This window comes from Nannobrachium achirus, assembly GCF_963921795.1.
Source record: "Nannobrachium achirus genome assembly, chromosome: 7".
NCBI lineage: Eukaryota > Metazoa > Chordata > Actinopteri > Myctophiformes > Myctophidae > Nannobrachium > Nannobrachium achirus.
The window spans coordinates 10,448,307-10,468,007 of NC_137816.1; the positions used below are offsets into that span (position 1 = coordinate 10,448,307).

At 43.3% G+C, this 19,701-nt stretch overlaps 1 protein-coding gene across 4 annotated transcripts in view; it reads right to left on the bottom strand.

Annotated features, from left to right (window-relative positions):
* The window catches only part of itsn2b (intersectin 2b), a 49,140-nt gene that overhangs the window by 28,825 nt on the left and 614 nt on the right, over positions 1–19,701 (bottom strand). For 2 of the 4 annotated variants that reach the window (XR_013962222.1, XM_080730736.1), the window contains exons 2-13: positions 15,255–15,314; positions 12,657–12,749; positions 11,194–11,257; positions 10,896–11,083; positions 10,183–10,542; positions 9,971–10,070; positions 7,044–7,186; positions 5,715–5,778; positions 5,360–5,497; positions 4,807–4,895; positions 3,682–3,944; positions 2,960–3,109 (exon numbers count right to left, since the gene is read on the bottom strand). Coding sequence is in view for 3 of the 4 variants with exons in the window: in XM_080730736.1 (XP_080586862.1) it covers positions 2,960–3,109; positions 3,682–3,944; positions 4,807–4,895; positions 5,360–5,497; positions 5,715–5,778; positions 7,044–7,186; positions 9,971–10,070; positions 10,183–10,542; positions 10,896–11,083; positions 11,194–11,257; positions 12,657–12,749; positions 15,255–15,261 (1,659 nt within the window). In the remaining variant the exon portion in view is untranslated. Of the gene's footprint in view, positions 1–2,959; positions 3,110–3,681; positions 3,945–4,806; positions 4,896–5,359; positions 5,498–5,714; positions 5,779–7,043; positions 7,187–9,970; positions 10,071–10,182; positions 10,543–10,895; positions 11,084–11,193; positions 11,260–12,656; positions 12,750–15,254; positions 15,315–19,701 lie in introns of those variants that run through there. The other 2 variants (XM_080730737.1, XM_080730738.1) reach the window with 2 other exon arrangements.

A 19,701-nucleotide genomic window follows, 5' to 3' on the forward strand; every position in this document is an offset into this window, starting at 1 on the left:
ATACATACCTATTGATAACATGTCATATCAATTATGTTAGTACCCAGGGGTTAAAGCAAAAAAAAATCCCAAGACGGAAATTTATTTTCCAACACCCCCCCCCCCGCGCCGCCGTTTGAAAAGCGTCTTTTTACCGTTGATGCCATAACATAGCTTTCTGTTGCACACCCAACAGAAACAGGGACCTAAATGGCTTTCCTGTGTCAAACGTTTCATCCAGCCAACCACAGCTAAACAATCCACCCATGTTAAAACAAAGTGGGGATGCTATACAGTACTGCAGTTAGTTAGCTGCATTAGTATAGAGTCTGGCCACCTCCATTTGTTTTTGACTGTACGTCCGAGACGAATCTTCATTCACAACTAAACCAACCGCTCCAGAACTTTTGACTGTACGTCCGAGACAAATCTTCATTCACAACTAAACCAACCGCTCCAGAACTCATGTGCAATTCCAAATAACGCGTCGCTGACTGAACCACCACACGTGGGTAATGTTGAGAGAAACACTGCCCACGTAGTGGAGAAACCTCCGCCTAGTATGAGCACCAATCATGATAGGCTACGCTGCGTCGGTCCCAAATGAAACACTGCCCCGAAGTTTTGAATTAGCATCTGTATGGATACAGGGGTTAAAGCAAAAAAGAAAATCCCCCCCCCCCCCCCCCGCGCTTGAAAAGCGTCTTTTTATCGTTGCTGCCATGCTGCCATATAACAGATTTCTGTTGCACACACAACAGAAACAGACTCCTGGTTCTCTCACCGTTTGACACCAGGACCTGAATGGCTTTCCCGTCACCTCCATTTGTTTTTGACCGCACTGAGCACGTCCGAGCCTTATTGTCGCTGACTGAACCGATGCCACACGTGGGTAATGTTATGAGAGAAACACTGCGATGCAGTGGAGAAATCTCGCCTATTGCCATGAACAGTGAACACCAATCACTCATGATACGTTGCTTTCGGTACCAATGAAACACCACCCCGAAGTATTTCATACATCTGTATGGATCACTTTTGTGAGTGACAAATAAATCCCCCCAAATCTCTGATTTGCAAACATAACAAGTGTTCCGTTGCTTTTTTAAGGCAGCGAACGTAAGCAAACCATAGACTGTAGGAAGCAAACGCGTATTGTCAATAAACCCTTTTGCAAATCCCGCCCCATTCTGCCCTGTTACTATGATGGGACATTAACCCTGGGCAGATTGTTTTTATAGTGGAAGTGGATGGGATTTTTTTTCCCTTCATAGCCTCATTACAGCTATATAAAGTACCAAAGGAAAAACACCTAGGTGATATTAATAAAAAGGGAAGACAAAGGTACAGTAGTTACATTGCAAAACAGGGGATTTACCCGAAAATATATGTTTTAATTTGTTTAATCCCAGTGGGACAGAATCCTCTTTGCAGATTCTTTTATAGTGGTAGTGGATGCGATTTTTTTTCCCTTCATAGCCTCATTACAGCTATATAAAGTACCACAAAAAACACATCTACGTGATATTAATAAAAAGGGAAGAAAAAGGTACAGTAATTACATAGCAAAACAGTAGTTTTCCCCCGAAACATAAATGTTTTAATTAGTTTAATCCTCTGGATCAGAGATAGAAAGAGAAGCGCATTGCATCTTGGGTACTAGGAAGAGGACAGAGAGAATGTTTCTCCTCACATAATAGGCTGGCTTTTCGTAATTCTGCCCATTTCAATTATATCTACCCAATCGTGACTCTTAGACCATTGATAAGGTACATGTGAACTAGTTTGTTGAAGCTTATTCGTTATGATGAGCGAGATCGCTTGACGCTTGCCGTCGCTATCACCGTACCGGCCGATCTCCGTGTCGCGCACTGCGGACAGTTTTTGAAAGGCTGAAGCAACATTCTCCACTGCACAAACTCCACCCCCGATAGCAAAAAGTGAATGTTTTTTTCTGGTTGGCCAGTCAGGGAGTCTCAGGGACCAATCAGAAGGCTGACAAACGGTCTATTACTGCTGCCCCCTGTAAACACATATTTAGATAGTATAGCCTACCTGCTGTTTACATGTAAAACTCCAGTGACTTCATCTTTTGACACAGCCATCCATACATTACAGACAGAGCGACGTCTCGTTCCTTTACAGCATGATATAATAACACCACCAGTCCACTCATCTATTGGAATTCAGCGTAGGTCCAAAAAGTTTAACAAACTTCCAAACGGTGTACATCGTTTAAGCCACAGGAGCATGGTTTTCTATCATAAATATGAACTTTAGCCAAACTATTGCGAGTAATCCAAGTGTTGTTTTGTTTATCCAGCAGCATGCATCGTCACAGTTAGCTTACAGCAGCAACAAGTAGCTACAGAGGCATTTCCTCTCAGTGTAGGGCGGATTTCAAAATAAGAGCCTAACGTAATCTGATCAAGTCAAGTCAAGTCACGTCAACTGGTTTTATTTTTAAGTCTACTTACAGGAAGAAGTTGATCTAAATTAGAACTACATGACACACCAGCAAGTCTACCGCACCACAGTAGTAACTGATGCTATTATAATTAGCGCAGACGGTTCAGCTTTTTTTCTTTTTTTGCGAATCTTCTCTGATCTCATAAATAGCCCCTAGGGAATCCTCAAGACGGAAATCCGTCCCCAGGACGGAGAACTTTAACCCCTGTAGTACCATGTGTTTACATGAAAACAAACATCTTCATAATATTCATTACACTATTATACAGTATTTATGACTTTTATTGTTTTGGATACCATACACAACCACAATAGTGATTTTGAAAACACTATTAAAAAAGTCCGTTATTGGCCATGAAAACAAAATGGTGGCACTAGAGAGCTCATTTCTAGATGTAGAAATGCATCCCTGCCGATCTTTCCAAAACGTCATATAGTGTTTTGCACACTGCCCTCGTCTCTTGGCCCCCGGGCATTGCTGCTTGCAGCCATATTTATAATTATTACTCACCACTTCCTCCAGTTCCATCTCCAAACTCTTCTTCTTGGCTTTCAGTCTGATTATGTCATCTTGTTCCTGCTCCCTCTTTATCTTCAGCTCCCCACGCCTCCTCCTCTCCCACTCCTCCTTTCTCTGACGCTCCAGCTCCCTCTGAGCAGCCTGACACACACACACACACACACACACACACACACACACACACACACACACACACACACACACACACACACACACACACACACACACACACACACACACACACACACACACACACACACACACACACACACACACACACACACACACACACACACACACACAATATTTACATCACTTGTGGGGACATTCCATTAATTGTTATGCAAGTCCTGTGGCCTTACCCTAACCTCTATCCCTAAACCTAACCCCTAACCGTTGTGGGGACCTACCATTTTGTCCCCCACTGTCAGAGGTCCCCTGCAGGTGACTGTGTGAACATGCGTTTAGTCCCCATAAGTTCTGGTGACAACCTACCAGCGGAACCTTAACATTAAGGCCCTAAAGCAAAGACTTTAGGGTGTTCTTTTGTATTGGGACAGTAATATTATTTGTTTTCAAAGCAATATGCATAGGATTGTTAGCAGCCGTTTGTGCTGTTGATTTAGCAGGAACCTTGAATTTAGATGTCACCAGACAGGTACGTAGGAGCAACAAAGAAAGAAATATGAAGACGGAGCAAAAAAGAAACACACCTCTTTTCTCTCGATCTCTCTCTGCTTCTCTTCTTCTTTCTGCCTCTCCATCTCTCTCTGTCGTTCAAGCCTCCTCTCCTCCTCCTTGCGTCTCTTCTCCTCCGCCTCGCGGGCCTCCCTCTCTCTCTTCTCTCGCTCCTCTCTCTCCTTCTCTGCACGTCGCTCCTCTTCTCTCCTCTGTGCCTCCTGTAGTACCTGTCGTCTTTTCTCCAGCTCTGCGTTCCCCCTCTCCTGGTTGGCTCTGAACTTATCCTCGAACGACACTGGAGGCGAAGGGAAGACATCAAACACTTGTTTTATTTTATGCTTTAACTATTGAAAAATAGCAGATATACAAGCTCACATAGCGGCACCGAGTGCCTCGCTGCGAGCTTGTAGATCTGCTATTCTTGAAAAATCATGAAAAAGTCTTTGAATACCGGTATTTCAAATCCTTCTAAGGTTTTTTGAAAAACCTTTGTTTCTATGTCAGTGGTGCTCAAACCTTTTCATGTGAAGTACCCCCAAAATGATATGTATTTGGCCTAAAACTTTGAGTTACAAATGCAGAAAGAGCGAATACACTTCCCGGCACTGGCGTCTGCAGCGGAATTGCCACGACAGTCACAGAACAGGACGGGCAGTTCGAACGCACCAGCAGGTAGGACCGGCAGGTCCGGCAGGTAGGACCGCAGCAGACCGGCAGTTCGAACGCACGCACCGGCAGGTAGGACCGGTCCTACCTGCTGCCGCACGGACTGGCAGATAGGACCGGCGGCCGCCGCACAGACCGGCGCTACAATGGTGGTTAGGGTTAGGTTTAGGCATAGTTTTACTGAGGTTAGGGTTAAGGTTGGGGTTAGGTATAGTTTTACTGAGGTTAAGGTTAGGGTTAGGGTTTGGGTTATGGTTAGGTAACGCCCGGGAATTGTATTCGATGTCCCTCTACAAATGTTCGCTTAAAAAATACATAATTCAAAGATTTGCACACATTTTCACGACTTTTCAAAAATAGCTAAAGTATAAAATAATTAAGGCCCCTCCACCTTGGGCCCTAGTAACTCAGTCCCACTCCCCCCACCCCCTTGGGACACCCCTGCTGGCACAGATAATAACAGGAGCTGTTGAGTGTGCATGAATACATACTGTTGGTCTTGGTCTTCTGTGGAGGTTCAAGATCAGTCTCATCGGTTAGAGCAGCATATAGAGAAGGACTGGAGCCATTCAATACAGTCCTGGAACACATGTTTCAATTGTATCATCTATATGTCATCTAGTACTACACATTAGATGTTGGGCTCAATGTTCATGTGTATGAATGTGTGATTCTAGTCAGCTATAGAACGTTTCGGGAAATCCAATGATTTATGATGTCATCGATGCAGTTAACACGTTTCTTCACAGGTCTGAAGTTGTTTTGAGGTGTGTTGTCAGCGTTAAGACTGACAGGACACATTGTATGAATTGTATGCATAGATTAAAAGAACAGACCCTTGTAGGACCCCATAGAAATTGTTAATATTATCACATCTGAAATTACTAAGAGGCATAGCTAAAGTCCTGTCTTTTAGATGAGGCCAACACAATGTTCAAGTGTGTGTGTGTGTGTGTGTGTGTGTGTGTGTGTGTGTGTGTGTGTGTGTGTGTGTGTGTGTGTGTGTGTGTGTGTGTGTGTGCGTTCCCGTGCATGTGTGTATACCTGCATGAAGGTGGTACCAGCTCATTTGGCAGTGTCATTGGTAAAGAATATCCAAACTTAGTCACGTCCACCAGATGCATTGCCAGGATGAACTCCTCAGCCTTCAGCTTCCCATCCTTATCAACATCAGCTAATGTCCTGGGAGAGAAGAGGAGAATAGGAAGAAATCCTATTTCAGCTTTTTTTTTTTATACATTGAAATATATCTTGCTAACCCCAGGTTAAAACTACATTCTATACAGAACTATAACACACAAGTCATGTTCCCACGCACACACACAGAGCCATACACAGTTACACACATGCACATCCCACCACCACCACCACACACAGACCCAGATGTAGATGTTCTTACCAGATGGACGCCAACTGTGTCTGATTCAGCATGGTGGCCGCCATAATGCTCCTCACCTGTTGGCCTGGCAACAACATTGACAATGTGATGAAAACCAAGAGAACGTCACATTTACCAGTTTAACCATTAGAAGGCATGTTTTTCCATCAGACTCTAATGATGCTAAACCAGGAAACAAGAAACACAGAGGGGGTTTTGGGGATTGTTTGTTAAGTTATATATACTTTAGTGAATTCTCTGCATGCATCCGCAGAACTGGCAACTTGACTGATCAGCCTCCATAGCAGCCAATAGGAGCATTTTGCAGAAACACGTTGATATACACTACAGTAGCATCAAGATAAACTGCTGAGGTGGGCATGGGGTCCATTTGCCCCTGTCATCCAGTTTCCCCAGCAGACTTCATAGCATACAGTAAAGTGGAGCCAGTGATATTAGTTTGAAATTCGTTGATTCAAGCCTATACAGTATATACCATTGCCAACTCGTTTTGTTTTACAGAACAGGACAGAATTTTGATACCAAGAATACAAAGAAATTATCATTTATGTATTTACTGTGTGAGGTTTATCAACCGGCCTAGAAGAAGCATGTGTGTTCCTGCTTTATGGCTAATTTACAAGAACAGGTACAGCAAGACAAAAAGGTACAGGTACAGCAGCAAAAGGTGAACAGGCTCTGCATGGCTTGCAGCTATGTGTCTGTAGCTAACAGACTGTATATGTGTTGTGAAATTGCTGTTGTCTTTAAACAGCCACGGCTTGTGCAGGCAGGTAGACCAGTTCCTCAAAGATTAGCTTCCATGGACAAAGAAGGTTAAAACCCTATGTCCACGCCTGCATTCCACACATACTACTGTACACACAGTCACATACATGTGTCATACACATGAGGTATGACACACTGGTCAGTTCATGTCTCCTCTTTACAAAATAGTTATAAATCCCGAAATGGCATGAATTCATATTTGACAATAGTTTAAGCAGTCATTAAAAGTTAATCATAATTATGGGTATTAAAAAGAATGATTAGACAATAAACCCCATGAGATGCACATCTCTTAGGACCCCATTTTGAAAGTCTGGTGTATAAAATGCCATAATTTCTCAATCTTCTACCTTCAAAATATCACATCAACTTATCAACCTATTTGCAGATAACTGAGGCCAATTGACGTGAATGTTGTGACCGGAGTGGTGGCTGAGACTTTGAAGGATTCAAAGGACTTTGAATAGTCTTTACACAAACAACAGGGTTCAAACAGTGCTTGGAACCGTAAAATAATAAAGCTGTCCAATAATTAATGAAATGACTTGATCAGTGTCATACCAGTAAGGTATCCAGTCATTTGTTTGTCCAGACTGTTGAATTGCTGTCTGTATTTGAGTCTAGATGCATGGGGGACGGCCCAATCACTGGGACCAGGAGGCATGGAGGACATCATACTGGGAGACAAAGAGTTGGAGGTGGAGCTGGAAGACATGGACAGTAGAAAATATGTTAAGAACCAGTAAGACTCCCTAATCGGGAGATAAGCGACCGTAGGTCACTTATCTCCACAAATAGGGCAAAAATGTGTTTTGCCAAAATCTTCCTGATCCATGTTGATGACATGAGTGTAGACATACTGTGTAGTGATTTTCGTGATTTTAGGGCAAAATCTGTAGGAGCAGTGTCCAAAAATAAGTTTTTTAAAAATCGGCCTGGGGGTGGCGCTATATGGGAGAGATTCATGTTGATGGGATGAGTGTAGACATACTGTGTACCGATTTGCGTGATTTTAGGGCAAAAATTGTAGGAGCAGTGTCCAAAAATGTGTTTTGCAAGAATCGGCCTCATGGTGGCGCTAGAAGAGGGCCATGTGAGAAATGAGGGGTGGGGTCTCCGCGCCGGCAAGGCGGACGAATAGGTACCGGCCCCGGCTGTCCCGGTCGCTCCTAGCCGAAGTTACGGCATTTTATGTGAGCTGCAGTGTAGGGGGTCCTCCACTGGGGGCGCCACCACTTTTGCATCCGTTCTGGAGCACCAGGAGTCGGTGGTCCCCGGGAATTCCCCGTGAGCAGCCCCGTTGGGGTGGTCATTTGGTCAGTTTAGCACATTTGGTCATTTTTTACATCTGGGGGTCCCCCAGGGAGGGTCCTTGGAGGTTGTAGTTTGGCAGGTAAGGAACGTGTGTGCAAAATTTGGCATGGATCGGGGCAACGGTTGCGGAGATATGAGCAGGGCAAGAGTGTGACGTGTGAGGTGTGACAGACAGACGGAGGGACGGACGGACGGACGGACGGACGGAGTTACTTACACTTTGTGCAGGGTTTGATAGTAAATGCGACCTACGGTCGCAATAACATACCCTGTATGTCCAAAACGGTTGCTCTTGTTTCATTGATTCAATATTTATAAACCCCAAAGAAAGAAAAGCAGAAATGTAGATCGTCTATTTTTGCAATTTTTGTGCGACATTGTAGGATTGGTGAAAAAATTAAATAAAAAATAAAAAACACACACACACCAAAAGAAATTTGGAAATAGGGATACAAAGGTTTCTGCTTGACAGTTCCATGCCAACGTCAACAATGATGTCACTGCTCTGAACGGATACCAGAATTCACCAACGAATGACTCCACAAATAGGGCAAAAAATTGTTTTTCCTAAATCTTCCTGGTCCATGTTGATGACATGAGTGTAGACATGCTGTGTAGTGAGCTTCATGATTTTAGGGCAAAATCTGTAGGAGTTACGGCATTTTATGTGAGCTGCAGTGGAGGGGGTCCTCCACTGGGGGCGCCACCACTTTTGCATCCGTTCTGGAGCAGCAGGAGTGGGTGGTCCCCAGGAATTCCCCGTGAGCAGCCCCGTTGGGGTGGTCATTTATACTGTATAAAATGTTTAAAATTACATCTTGCGCATTACTGTACGGATCAGACATCGCGGAACAACATTTAAAGGGGGAGAACTCTGCTCTACATGCAACATGAAATGTGTGACATTATTCTGGCCAGTAGGGTCTTCACTAGGGATGGGTATCGTTAAGATTTTAACGATTCCGGTTCTGCTTATCGATTCGATTCCTTATCAATTCTCTTATCGATTCTCATTGGGCAAGGGGGGTGGGGAGAGTACAAATGGGTTCAACATACATTCTCTTTTATATGATGCACAGCACACACAGACCTTGTGGTCATATATTGTGCTATAGTATTAGTGCTTGCAGCCATGCTGGTCAGAATGTGTGGCCAATGGTCTTTTCTACCTCCTCCCCTCATTATGCTCCTCCTGTCATTTTCTTCTTTTTGTAGTTTTTATTTTTCACCAAAACTTTTTGTGTTAGTAAGAACGTGGGAGGCTCGGACACAGAAGGGGGAGACTTCCATGTCTCCGTCCATGCAGTGAGCTTGAGTAACAACTGAACTAGGAAGGAAAGCTGACGCATCATTATCAAAACTAGCATAGCACACAGGTGCAGCCAATGACTGCGACATTAACATGCACATTCTCGTGAAATAAACAGCCAGACTTTAGAACGCCTCTGCTTAGAGACATGTTGGCTGCGGTCACAAAACAAGGCAGTGCGCCGCGTGTGTGATGTCATCGCGCATAGGAAGGCATCGATAGCGGAATTGTTAAGGACTTTGGCTAACGATTCCAAGGAATCAATCCACCGGGGACCGGTTCTCAACAAGAACCGTCCGGTTCTCAACAAGAACGCGGCCGTCTCTACTACGGCAGAGTCTACCTTTCCACTTAGCGGCTACAACGCCTGCTGCGTGGTTGCGTCGCCATGGGAACCAAAGCGTTCAGCGAAAGGGGTGGGACCATGGTGGGAACCCGTGCCCGATGGCTGGTTGCTTAACACTTTTGACCGTTACGGCGATTACGTCATAAAGTCATAACAGCCGTAGTCCCGCCTCACGTCGCCGTAGTAAAAACGCGCCCCTTACATTTCCTAATAACAACAAGAAAGCCCTGCATCTCACTTCTGGTAGGGTCATGGCCACAACGGCCCTATTCACTATATTTAACACTGCAATTACAATACTGCTTTTATTGCTTTACCAACATTTATGACACCAGAATTTCCTCATAGGGAACAATAAAGGTGTATATCTATTTATTTAATCTATCAATCTATTTAAAAAACAAACAAAAACACGAATTGTGTTTACACAAGGTGGGTGTGCGTGTGTGTGTGTGTGTGTGTGTGTGTGTGTGTGTGTGTGTGTGTGTGTGTGTGTGTGTGTGTGTGTGTGTGTGTTACCTGCTGGAGCCCAGGTCAAGCAGTGAAGAGGCTTTATTGATGCCAGCAGCAGGGGAAGAGGAGAATCCAGGAGAGGAGAAGGAGCTAGACATTGAGAGGCCTAGAGACAAATATATAAACATGCATTGTTCAGACAACGCAACACACATTTGTATACAGGACTTGAGTCCTTAAATACCTCAGGCCAAAGAACAGAGAAGAGAAGATGTTACCAGCTGCTCCAGCAGGGATTGGTTGGAGAAATCCCATGGTACCGTTGGGTAGGGTGGGGGTTCCCATGGGGTGCATCGGGTGGGTGGGTGTGGAGCCCATCATGTGGGTGGGTGTGGAGCCCATCATGTGGGTGGGTGTGGAACCCATCAGGTGGGTGGGTGTGGAACCCATCATGTGGGTGGGTGTGGAGCCCATCATAGGGCTCAGGCCTGTTGCTGTGAGTCCCAGAGAGCTGAGTGGGGTCATAGGGGCCATAGGGGTCATAGGTGAGAGCCCAGGACTTGCCACGGAGATTGGGGTCAACATGGAGAAACCTGTTCCTGGCATCATGGACAAGTTCGGCAAAGAACCCAAACCTGCTGGAAACAACACGCACGCAGATGTGCGCACACACATTAATTAAAATGTCAATCAAAACCTTTTAGGGATAAGGTGTAGGGCAGCGCTCAAGATAAACATTAAGATAAAGATAAATGTCTACCATATATATTTATGACACTTTGTCTCGGATCCCTCCTCCCTCCAGCCTATGGGCCCCTTGTGTATTTCTATGTTTACTGTAGTTCACAGTGTAGCTTAATTCCCCCAGTTCAAGGGAGAATAAACGTTTTCTTAGTGAAGATTCGTTTTTCTTGTTACGCTATGATCATGTCATACCGTACCTCTGCCATTGTAAAGATCCTGTGTCTTCATGAGTTGAGTGTGTACTTACCGTAGCGCGAGTTGTTCATGGATGCCATATTGGGGTTGAGGCTGGGGGCTGCGACTGGAGGCTGCTTCATGATGATTGGCAGAGCTGAGGGAAGAGGGGTGCCTTGTAGTCTCAGCTTTATCAGCTTCATGGCGATGGAAAACTCCAACCTGTCCATCTTTCCATCTTTACTAATATCAGCTAGAGTCCTGAGATAGAGAGAGGGGGGGTCAGAGTCTCACCGTATCTCAACCAAAGAGAGACAAAGAGATAGAGTGAGAGAGGAGTGTGTGTGTCTGTCTGTGTGTGTGCGTCTCACCATATCTCAGCCAACAATGATGCGGGCAGCCCCGATATCAAGAAGAATTTCTTGGCTTGTTCCCCTACAACAAATGAGAGTAAAAAGGAGACAATTAGGGAGGGAGTACATACAGAGTTCAGCTGTTATTCACTGTTGAAACATCAAACAGTGATGTGTGTGCACATTGCACAACCATATATAGGACTTTGAGCATGTGTCCTACTGTAGATCACCTTATCAACTGTACTGTATATTAGGCATTTCAACCAATCTGTTTGCACCTGTGAGTGAGTGAGTGAGTGAGTGAAGCCTATAGATAATCAAAGGCAATTTATAATATGGTGTATGTGTCTGTTCCCTAGAGGTGCTGCAATCTACTTTTTTCAATTTCGATCAGATACCGACGTTCTTCACCATAATATGCACTAGACACACACTGGGAGGCAACCTGGAGCTGGATGTTTGATGGTCAATAATTCAATAAGAGTTGGCTGGACCAGCTTATGACAATGTTTTGAATAATTAAGACACTATACATTTTTTTCCTACCGGAAGCACAGTGACTAAGACCACTCAACTGAAACGTGTGGCAACTTCCCTTTCTTTACTCTTCTTTTATTCTCTCTTCACATCAGCTTGAGATCCAAGTGGCCTCTGGCACTACAGTATATCTTTTTTTAACCCTCGTCAGATAATCTTTTCAGGAAAATAAAATATTTTCTGATCTTATTTGCTTTGTGCACACTATACAATTCAATTGGGGTATCTATCAAAGTACATGTCTGACTGGGCAGTATTCACTCTGGCATATTCGTCAGGTTTGCGTTTCCAGGCTAGAAAGCCCAGGCAGGGAACTTTCAAGTGTTCCTTAGAGATACAGTAGAAGAACATATAGAGTCTGCACACTGGTTAAACTCCATAAGTTTATTGCTGGTCAACGTTTCGATCTTAATAGATCTTCATCAGGACATCTATTATGTCATGTGACATTGTGTTTTATTTTCCTGTTCCAATTATTTAACAAAGGTAACAATTAGTAAAATATGGTGTTATTCATAAGCTTGTCCATCCAGGTCTCTTTGATGCATTCCATCCTCCAGCTCAGTTTGCGTCCCAGTGCCCGATGAACACTGATAGATCTGCCAGCTGGAATAGCTGGCCCTAGAAAGTGATGTGATCCTCCTCCTTACAATTAATGTGAACGATTTTTATGACAATAAACGATAATAACTGTTATTGTCACATTCCTAGTTCATGCATGATTTGGGGGCTTTGAAACAAACTTAGAGGCGATGTTTTTATTAGCCTGGGGATGATTGCTTATTGTGCATTCCAATTCATTGAGTTATGATTGAGAAAGTAAAGGGTTTATGTGAGTTCACATGTATGTCCTTTGGAATACAAATCTCAGATTTGACTGACCTGACGTTAAGTTGAACCACTACTGTGTGCTTCTGCATGTTGATGAGTATATAGTGTACCTGAGACATATCCCATGGTTGGGGAGAGGGTGTCAAACTTCTGATCATGTTTGGTCCTCTCCTCGGGGGAGATGGCCCATACACTGGGGCCACCTAAAAGAGGGTAAGAGAGAAAAGCAGTTTAAGCACTTTTTTGTATTTGTTGATGCGTGTGCAGAAGAGTAGCCCTGCCTGAATTCCAGAAGCCTAATACAATATACTGTATCCCTTGTAGGACTTTGACTGAGTGGTAGATGATTGGTTTCCTTTCCCATGTAGGAGGCCCGGATTTGATATCCAAGTAGAACCTGGTTTATCTGAGCTAGGGCATTCACCAAATATTCGAATATTCTAACATCAAAATCACTATTCGACGTTGTTCACCAAAGTCGAATATTCGCTTATTTAAAAATAAATGTAATTGCTTTCTCTTAAAATATATAGTTTATAATGATTGGCAAGATAGGAAGTCATAAGAATGAGTTGTAGGTATTACATTTAATGTGACTCGGTTCCGCAGATAAATATTGTGAAAATAGCAGATCTACATGCTCACAACGCCTCGCAGCAGATCGGCTATTTTCACAATGTTTGCCTCTTGCTTACTTAATATTTGACAGTTTGGCCAGTTAGGCCAATCCTGTAGAATATTCGACCATTCGAATACTTTGAGGTCGAATAATTCGAATACTAAGAATCACTATTCGTGAATGCCCTAATCTGAGCCTGAGAGCCTCACTGGAAGGAAGGTCAAGTTAAAAGTTCTGATTCCCGACAAGATCACAAAGTAAAGCCCTTTGCACACAGGACAGTTGCGTTTTTTTCGTTTGCGGCATGAATAAAACGCATTGGATTTGGTGTGCAAGGCTGTGCGGAATCGGCGCTGCGGATCCAAAAAGGAGTCATAAAAGGAGTGATGAGTTTTTTACCGCATGCGACAAGACGCACAAATCGTTCTGGTTTCGATCGAGAAGAAAACGCACGGCGGCAGCCACTCGTTGCACGGCTAATTCGGAGCCGGTGTGCATGAGGTCATAGAGAATCATTGTTTTCTTTTCAAAAAATTATATTGTCCGTTTTATCCGTGTGGTTAAACGCGCCTGTGTGCAAAGGGCTTAAAGCTATCAGTTTATATAAGGTGTCGCAGTGCCTACACTAGAACTAATGACACTCGGTGGTCTCTGGAGTCAGAACCAGTGTGACAGCATGCATGCTGTTCCGAGGCAAACCAGATGCAAATCTTTGCATGCGTGCCGTGCCCACTTGCAGACATTCTGTTTAGGTTATGTAGCAAGCTATCTAGCAGCCTGCTGCTAACAACATTTTGGAATACGTCATCACCCTGATGACGTATTCTGTCCATCCCAGCTTTCTAGCTCGGACAGCGAGTTAGTCCACTTGCTGCCTTGTTGATTTGCGTATGACTGGTTTAGGAATAGCCTAACTGGTGCAGACCAGTTAATCAGTTTTTCCTGGGCCCATGGTAGTTATGCTAATCTGTTTAGAAGTTATGCACGGCCACTACCATTACATGCCCTCGTCTGGCTAATCAGCTTGAAAATTAAGTATTTACAGGACAGTAGTAAATACTTAATTTTAGAGATGTTACCGATCAATCGGCAATGGATCGGATCGGGCCAATCAAAGCGTGATCGGCGATAATCCGTGGTTTGGATCAAAAGGTAAATTCACCGATCCGATCCGATCGGTGCATCCAATCAACCAGCCGTTCAGTATGCCCACTTGAGGCCATTTTGGGGTATGATTTCCACAGTGCTGAAGGAATAATTAGTTGCTGCTATGATAATAAATACATAGTAATGCTGGTAAATAACTATAAGGCAAATATATAAATGAATTCATGAGTGAATTAATTAATTAAAGTTAAAACATTAACATTTAGAAAATATAAATAATATATAAATAATAACTTGATCGGATCGGTGATTGATCGGTATCGGGTGATCAAACTTTTGTGATCGGTGCTCGGTGATCGGTTCCAAAAAACCTGATTGGACCATCCCTACTTAATTTCTGCAAAGATCACAGAAATGAGATCATTGGAATATACATATCGAAAACCCAAAGTACTGCTACAATAGATCATTACAAATTTCTATTGAATGAGCCATTAAACTGCCCTGAAGTTCCTAAGAAACAGCTGACCATCTGATTTGGATGCAACACTGCATCGATGTACACAATTTCTCAATATTTATTCATATTCTTTTATTTCGTACAATATTAGGTACTGTTCAAATCAATACTAAATAAAGACCACAGTTCAGTTGACGAGTTAAGGAGTGAAATTGGATATATTGCAGGTGCATTTTATACTCTCTGTTTAATTAAGGTTTAAACTCTCCCCCTTTTCGGGGGGGGGGGGGGGGGGGATTTTCAATAAGGAAAGAGACAGAGGGAAGGACATGCAGCTTTATCTACCAGGTGAGCCACCAGGGCGCCCCCAAATTAACACTTGCCCTTCGGCTGTGTAGAATTGTAGATCTCACTTCAGCATCCAATCAGAGAAAAGCAAACAAGAACTTACTTTGCATGTGTGCGTAATGGATGTTTGCAGAGGGGACGAACAAAATCACACACACACAGTAGCGTTCTTACCATTCATGTTTGCACGTGGCAAAGACGGTCACGTCCTCAGATACAGCACACAGTCGTCATCTGTAAACACACACACACACACACACACACACACACACACACACACACACACACACACACACACACACACACACACACACACACACACACACACACACACACACACACACACACACACACACACACACACACACACACACACACACACACACACACAGTGTTAATAATATTGAACACGGTTGTCTGACTGGAGAGAGAGAATGTTTGTGTAAGAGAGAATGAAAGAGACAGTGAGGGGGAATTAATTGGAGAATGAAAGACTAAACGAGAATGAATGTGGGAGTTATTGTTACTGTACGAGACAAACATAGCTAATGAAGAGAGAGAGCGGGAGAGAGAGAGATCGAGAAAGACCAAGAGGATGACAGAATAGGAAGGGAGGGAGAAGTAAAAAGGAAGGGAGGGAGAAGTAAAAAGATAGAGAAGAGAAAGCGAGAGAGAGCGAGAGAGAAATTGTGTCTGAACAGAGTTTCTGTTCTTTGGCCAGAAGCTCTCTGGCCACGTCCCAAATCTTTTGTGTCCCATGCTCCTTTGTCACAGGGAAATGTTCCAATACCTTCCCTGTACACATGCACACGCACACACACACACACACACACACACACAGAGGGAGTGTGTGTGTGTGAGTGAGTGAGTGTCACTGCGCGTGAGTGCATATACCTTCAATCTCTGCTCTGACCATTTCGTGACTTCACCACCTCTAAACAACAACCCTTATTATTATTACACTGTAGGTGTACTGTAGGTGGAGGTCGGACACAGGTAGACAACAGAGGCAGACGTTTTACATTCAACACAATCTTTTGCTTGAACACAAACAAAGGTTTGTGTGTACATACATGAATGTTCATATTCAACTCATACATTAAAAGGAACATGACATGATGTGTTAATGAAGAAAATACAGAAGGATAAGTTGGCAATTTTCCCCCCTTAAGCCCTACATACTTCCAAATAGCTAAAATAGACGATCTACAAGCTCATAATGCAATGCGACACATTGGCAGCTTATCCGTTAGTTTCTTGAGTGTGAACATTTTCTCCTATAATGACATGACCATAATAAGGTTGCAGGTTGAAAGTGGTTAAATAAACCGGTGTGAGGACTTGTAATAATAAGAAACGCATCGTATTTCCACTCTGACATCACTGAGTGACAATCACATGAAGGCTTCAGAGGAGGAGAGAAATTCCAGTTAATCTGCTCACAATCTCCAACCCAGTACCCACGGATGCAAGCATTTCCTGGTCGCCGGGGCTGGTGACAGGAAGCAGGAAGTGACGGTGGCATTTTGGCTTTGATGTGACCATGACTTAGTGTAACCACAGATAGATTTTTTATTTATACTGTGTGTATATATATATATATATATATATATATATATATATATATATATATATATATATATATATATATATACATAATACATATAGAGAGAGTTAAATCTACAGCATATGAATTGTATTGCATTTTAATGCATGAAATGTGCTATATAAATATGTTTGATTTGATATAGGCGTAAGGCCAGTACAATATCTATACTAGGGTACTGATGGTATCTGTTAATATAGAAATAAGCAGTAACAAATGGAAAGAGACAGAGGTGTACACACAAAATAAAGTAAAGTATTGATCAACATCCCAGGACAAGAGGAAGGCTAATCTACTGCCTGCCATCTGTTGCTCTCCCTCTCTCCTTTTCCCTCCTCCCTCCCTCTCCTTTCATCTTCTCGCTCATCCAGCCCCCCTGACTTCTAAACTTTCTGGTCTGTCAATAACTCTCTCTGCACAGTAAAATCTGAATGAGTGTAAATTCAACTCTTATGGGTCCATTCATTTACACTTTTTGAGTTTTGCTGTGTGTGCCGTGTCAGATCTGATTGATTTGGCATGCAAAAGGACAGAGGTTATAGCGACTAATGGGGGGAAAATAAACAGCAATAAAATAGTGGAATCAAATGAAAGCAATCTAATACATATCAGTCTTGTCTGTCATGCATGGTCTCTGCCACCATTCCCCACCCCACCTCACCCCCAAGCTAACATTTACTGTCCCACCACGTACAGTATTTACAACCTAACCTCCACACAGTGAGAACACACACTGACAATGTCTGTTTAACCCTCTCTAGTGCACTTTGTAAAGTCTGTTTTTAGAAGAAATAAAGAAAAATATAATTTATCTTTTTTTTTTTAATCAACCAGTCAACCACTCTCTTCTGAACGCTTCTTCTCTGCAATAATCTTTCTCTACTCTTCTCTTCTGTTGTTTGCTTGTTCATGGGTAGACTAACCCTCCATCTACAGCGTAAAATCTTGGTGTCATCTGGGTGTACACTGTACACATGTAACAAAATGGACCCTCAGAATTAAATCAACACTCAGGATTCTACAGTGTAGTGTTGATGAAATCACATTGCAGCACAGCATGTCTTAAAGAAACACACACAGCACTGACTTTGATAAATGCTATTTGATTTAACATGGCTGTGTTTCTCTACAAGGCAGGGCAGGTCTGGTCTGTCGCACCCTCGATTGTCTTCAGGGGACACAGGACCAGGAACACAACAATTCCGATATGTCACATATTTTAGCTTCAAAAGAGGAATTCTAAAGTAATTTTGTTATTTGTTATTCAAGCAGCAAGTATGACTGGCTGCCTGCTAGTCCACTAACCATTCTGGTGCTCAGGAACCACTAGTACAGTAATGGTGTTTTTTTAGGTGATTATGTCATAACTGTGTGTAATAAATGCAACGCCTCTTGAGTCATCACACGTCAACGCCATTAAAATTGTGTCTCCAGTCTCCACGCTACGGCATGTGATGCGTCAATGTGCCGCCAACGGAAGCTCCACCCATTTGCTCACTTGCAATGGAAGTGAAAGAGACACAGCTGTTTCAGTAGCACATGATGTGTGACCATGTCCTTAGACCTGCAACGCAGAGCACTATTATGAACCTGATGTATCAATTGGCCGCATTTGGGGGAAGGGAAGCCGGAAGCGGAGGGCTTTGTCACACCGACTCCTACAGACTGGGGCAGCACCTGTCACCGGATATTGTTGAATGGTCGAGTAGGATGGGGGGAGGCACTATGTCCTCCCAGTGGAGGCTCCTCACTGGCAGCCTGTGGCAGGTGAGCCCAACAGCAGTGGGCAGTGGCAACACAGAAGCAAATGTGTGGGGATCATTCATTAGCAAAATAACTTCATTGGGTAGAAAAGTATTTGGCTACTCTTAAAAAAAGAAAAACGCCCAAGTAGTATCTATCTATTAGCTAGTGTAACTATCAGGGATGGCAGTGGCTCAGGAGGTAGAGTGGCCGCTTGGGAACCAGTTCGATCCCGGGCTCCCCCAGGCCAGAGTTGGTGTCGAAGTGTCCTTGAGCAAGACACTGAACCCCTAATTAAACACCCAATTGCTCCAGATGAGCAGGTTGGTACCTTGCAGGTTTTCCTCCACCATCAGTGTATGAATGTGTGTGAATGTGCACAATCATTGTAACGCGCCTTTGATAAAGGCGCTATATAAATGCACCATTTACTATTTATCTATCTCAAGCAAGCTCCAAGTCCCTGCAAATTGATTTCCATACTGTACTGAAATGAATAGAATGCAAAAGCGTAACAGGGGTTGACACTAAGGTCTCAGAGGCACTTGCCTGTCAGGGAAGTACAGGTCATGTTCTACTTGCCCAAAGGTCATGCCCACTTGCCGGAAAAGTAATTGTCCATTATAAAATGATAGGTACATTTTTACTGTACAATTTAATACTTTTTCTTGTACTTTCTGGGGCTGTGCGATAAAAAAATATGCCTCATTTTTTATGCTATGCTATGAATATGACTATGTTGTTATTTTATATATTAGTGTAGCAACAATGAAAACAGCACATAATAGGTAAACTGTGCTCTTATTAATTACACAGACCAGAAGACAGAGTGCTCTGGCCATGTTCAGGTTTTATTTATCAGCCAGGTGGGCAACCTTTAGTGTAAGCAGACCACTGGTATGGTCCTTTAAAAACCACTGAAGTGGACCACACTAGACTACTAGTCTCCTTGACATCTGTTGAAGGGGGCTGCCTGTCTTTGTCACACAAGTTCATACTGTACATGCATACATATACTCTTGGTTCAATTCAGATACAGCCCCCCCCCCCCCCCCCCCCATACAGCATCTAAACGTTTAATGTCATCCACAGACACTGGAGGTCTGATTCATTCTCCACCATACTGTACATACAAATACTGTAGCATCAAAGACTGTAAATCTGTATCCTTCGTGTGGAACCAGAGTAAATCAAACGAAAATGCCATGACCCACCTGGACACTGGACAGTCTGAGAAACATAAATTTACACACACACACACACACACACACA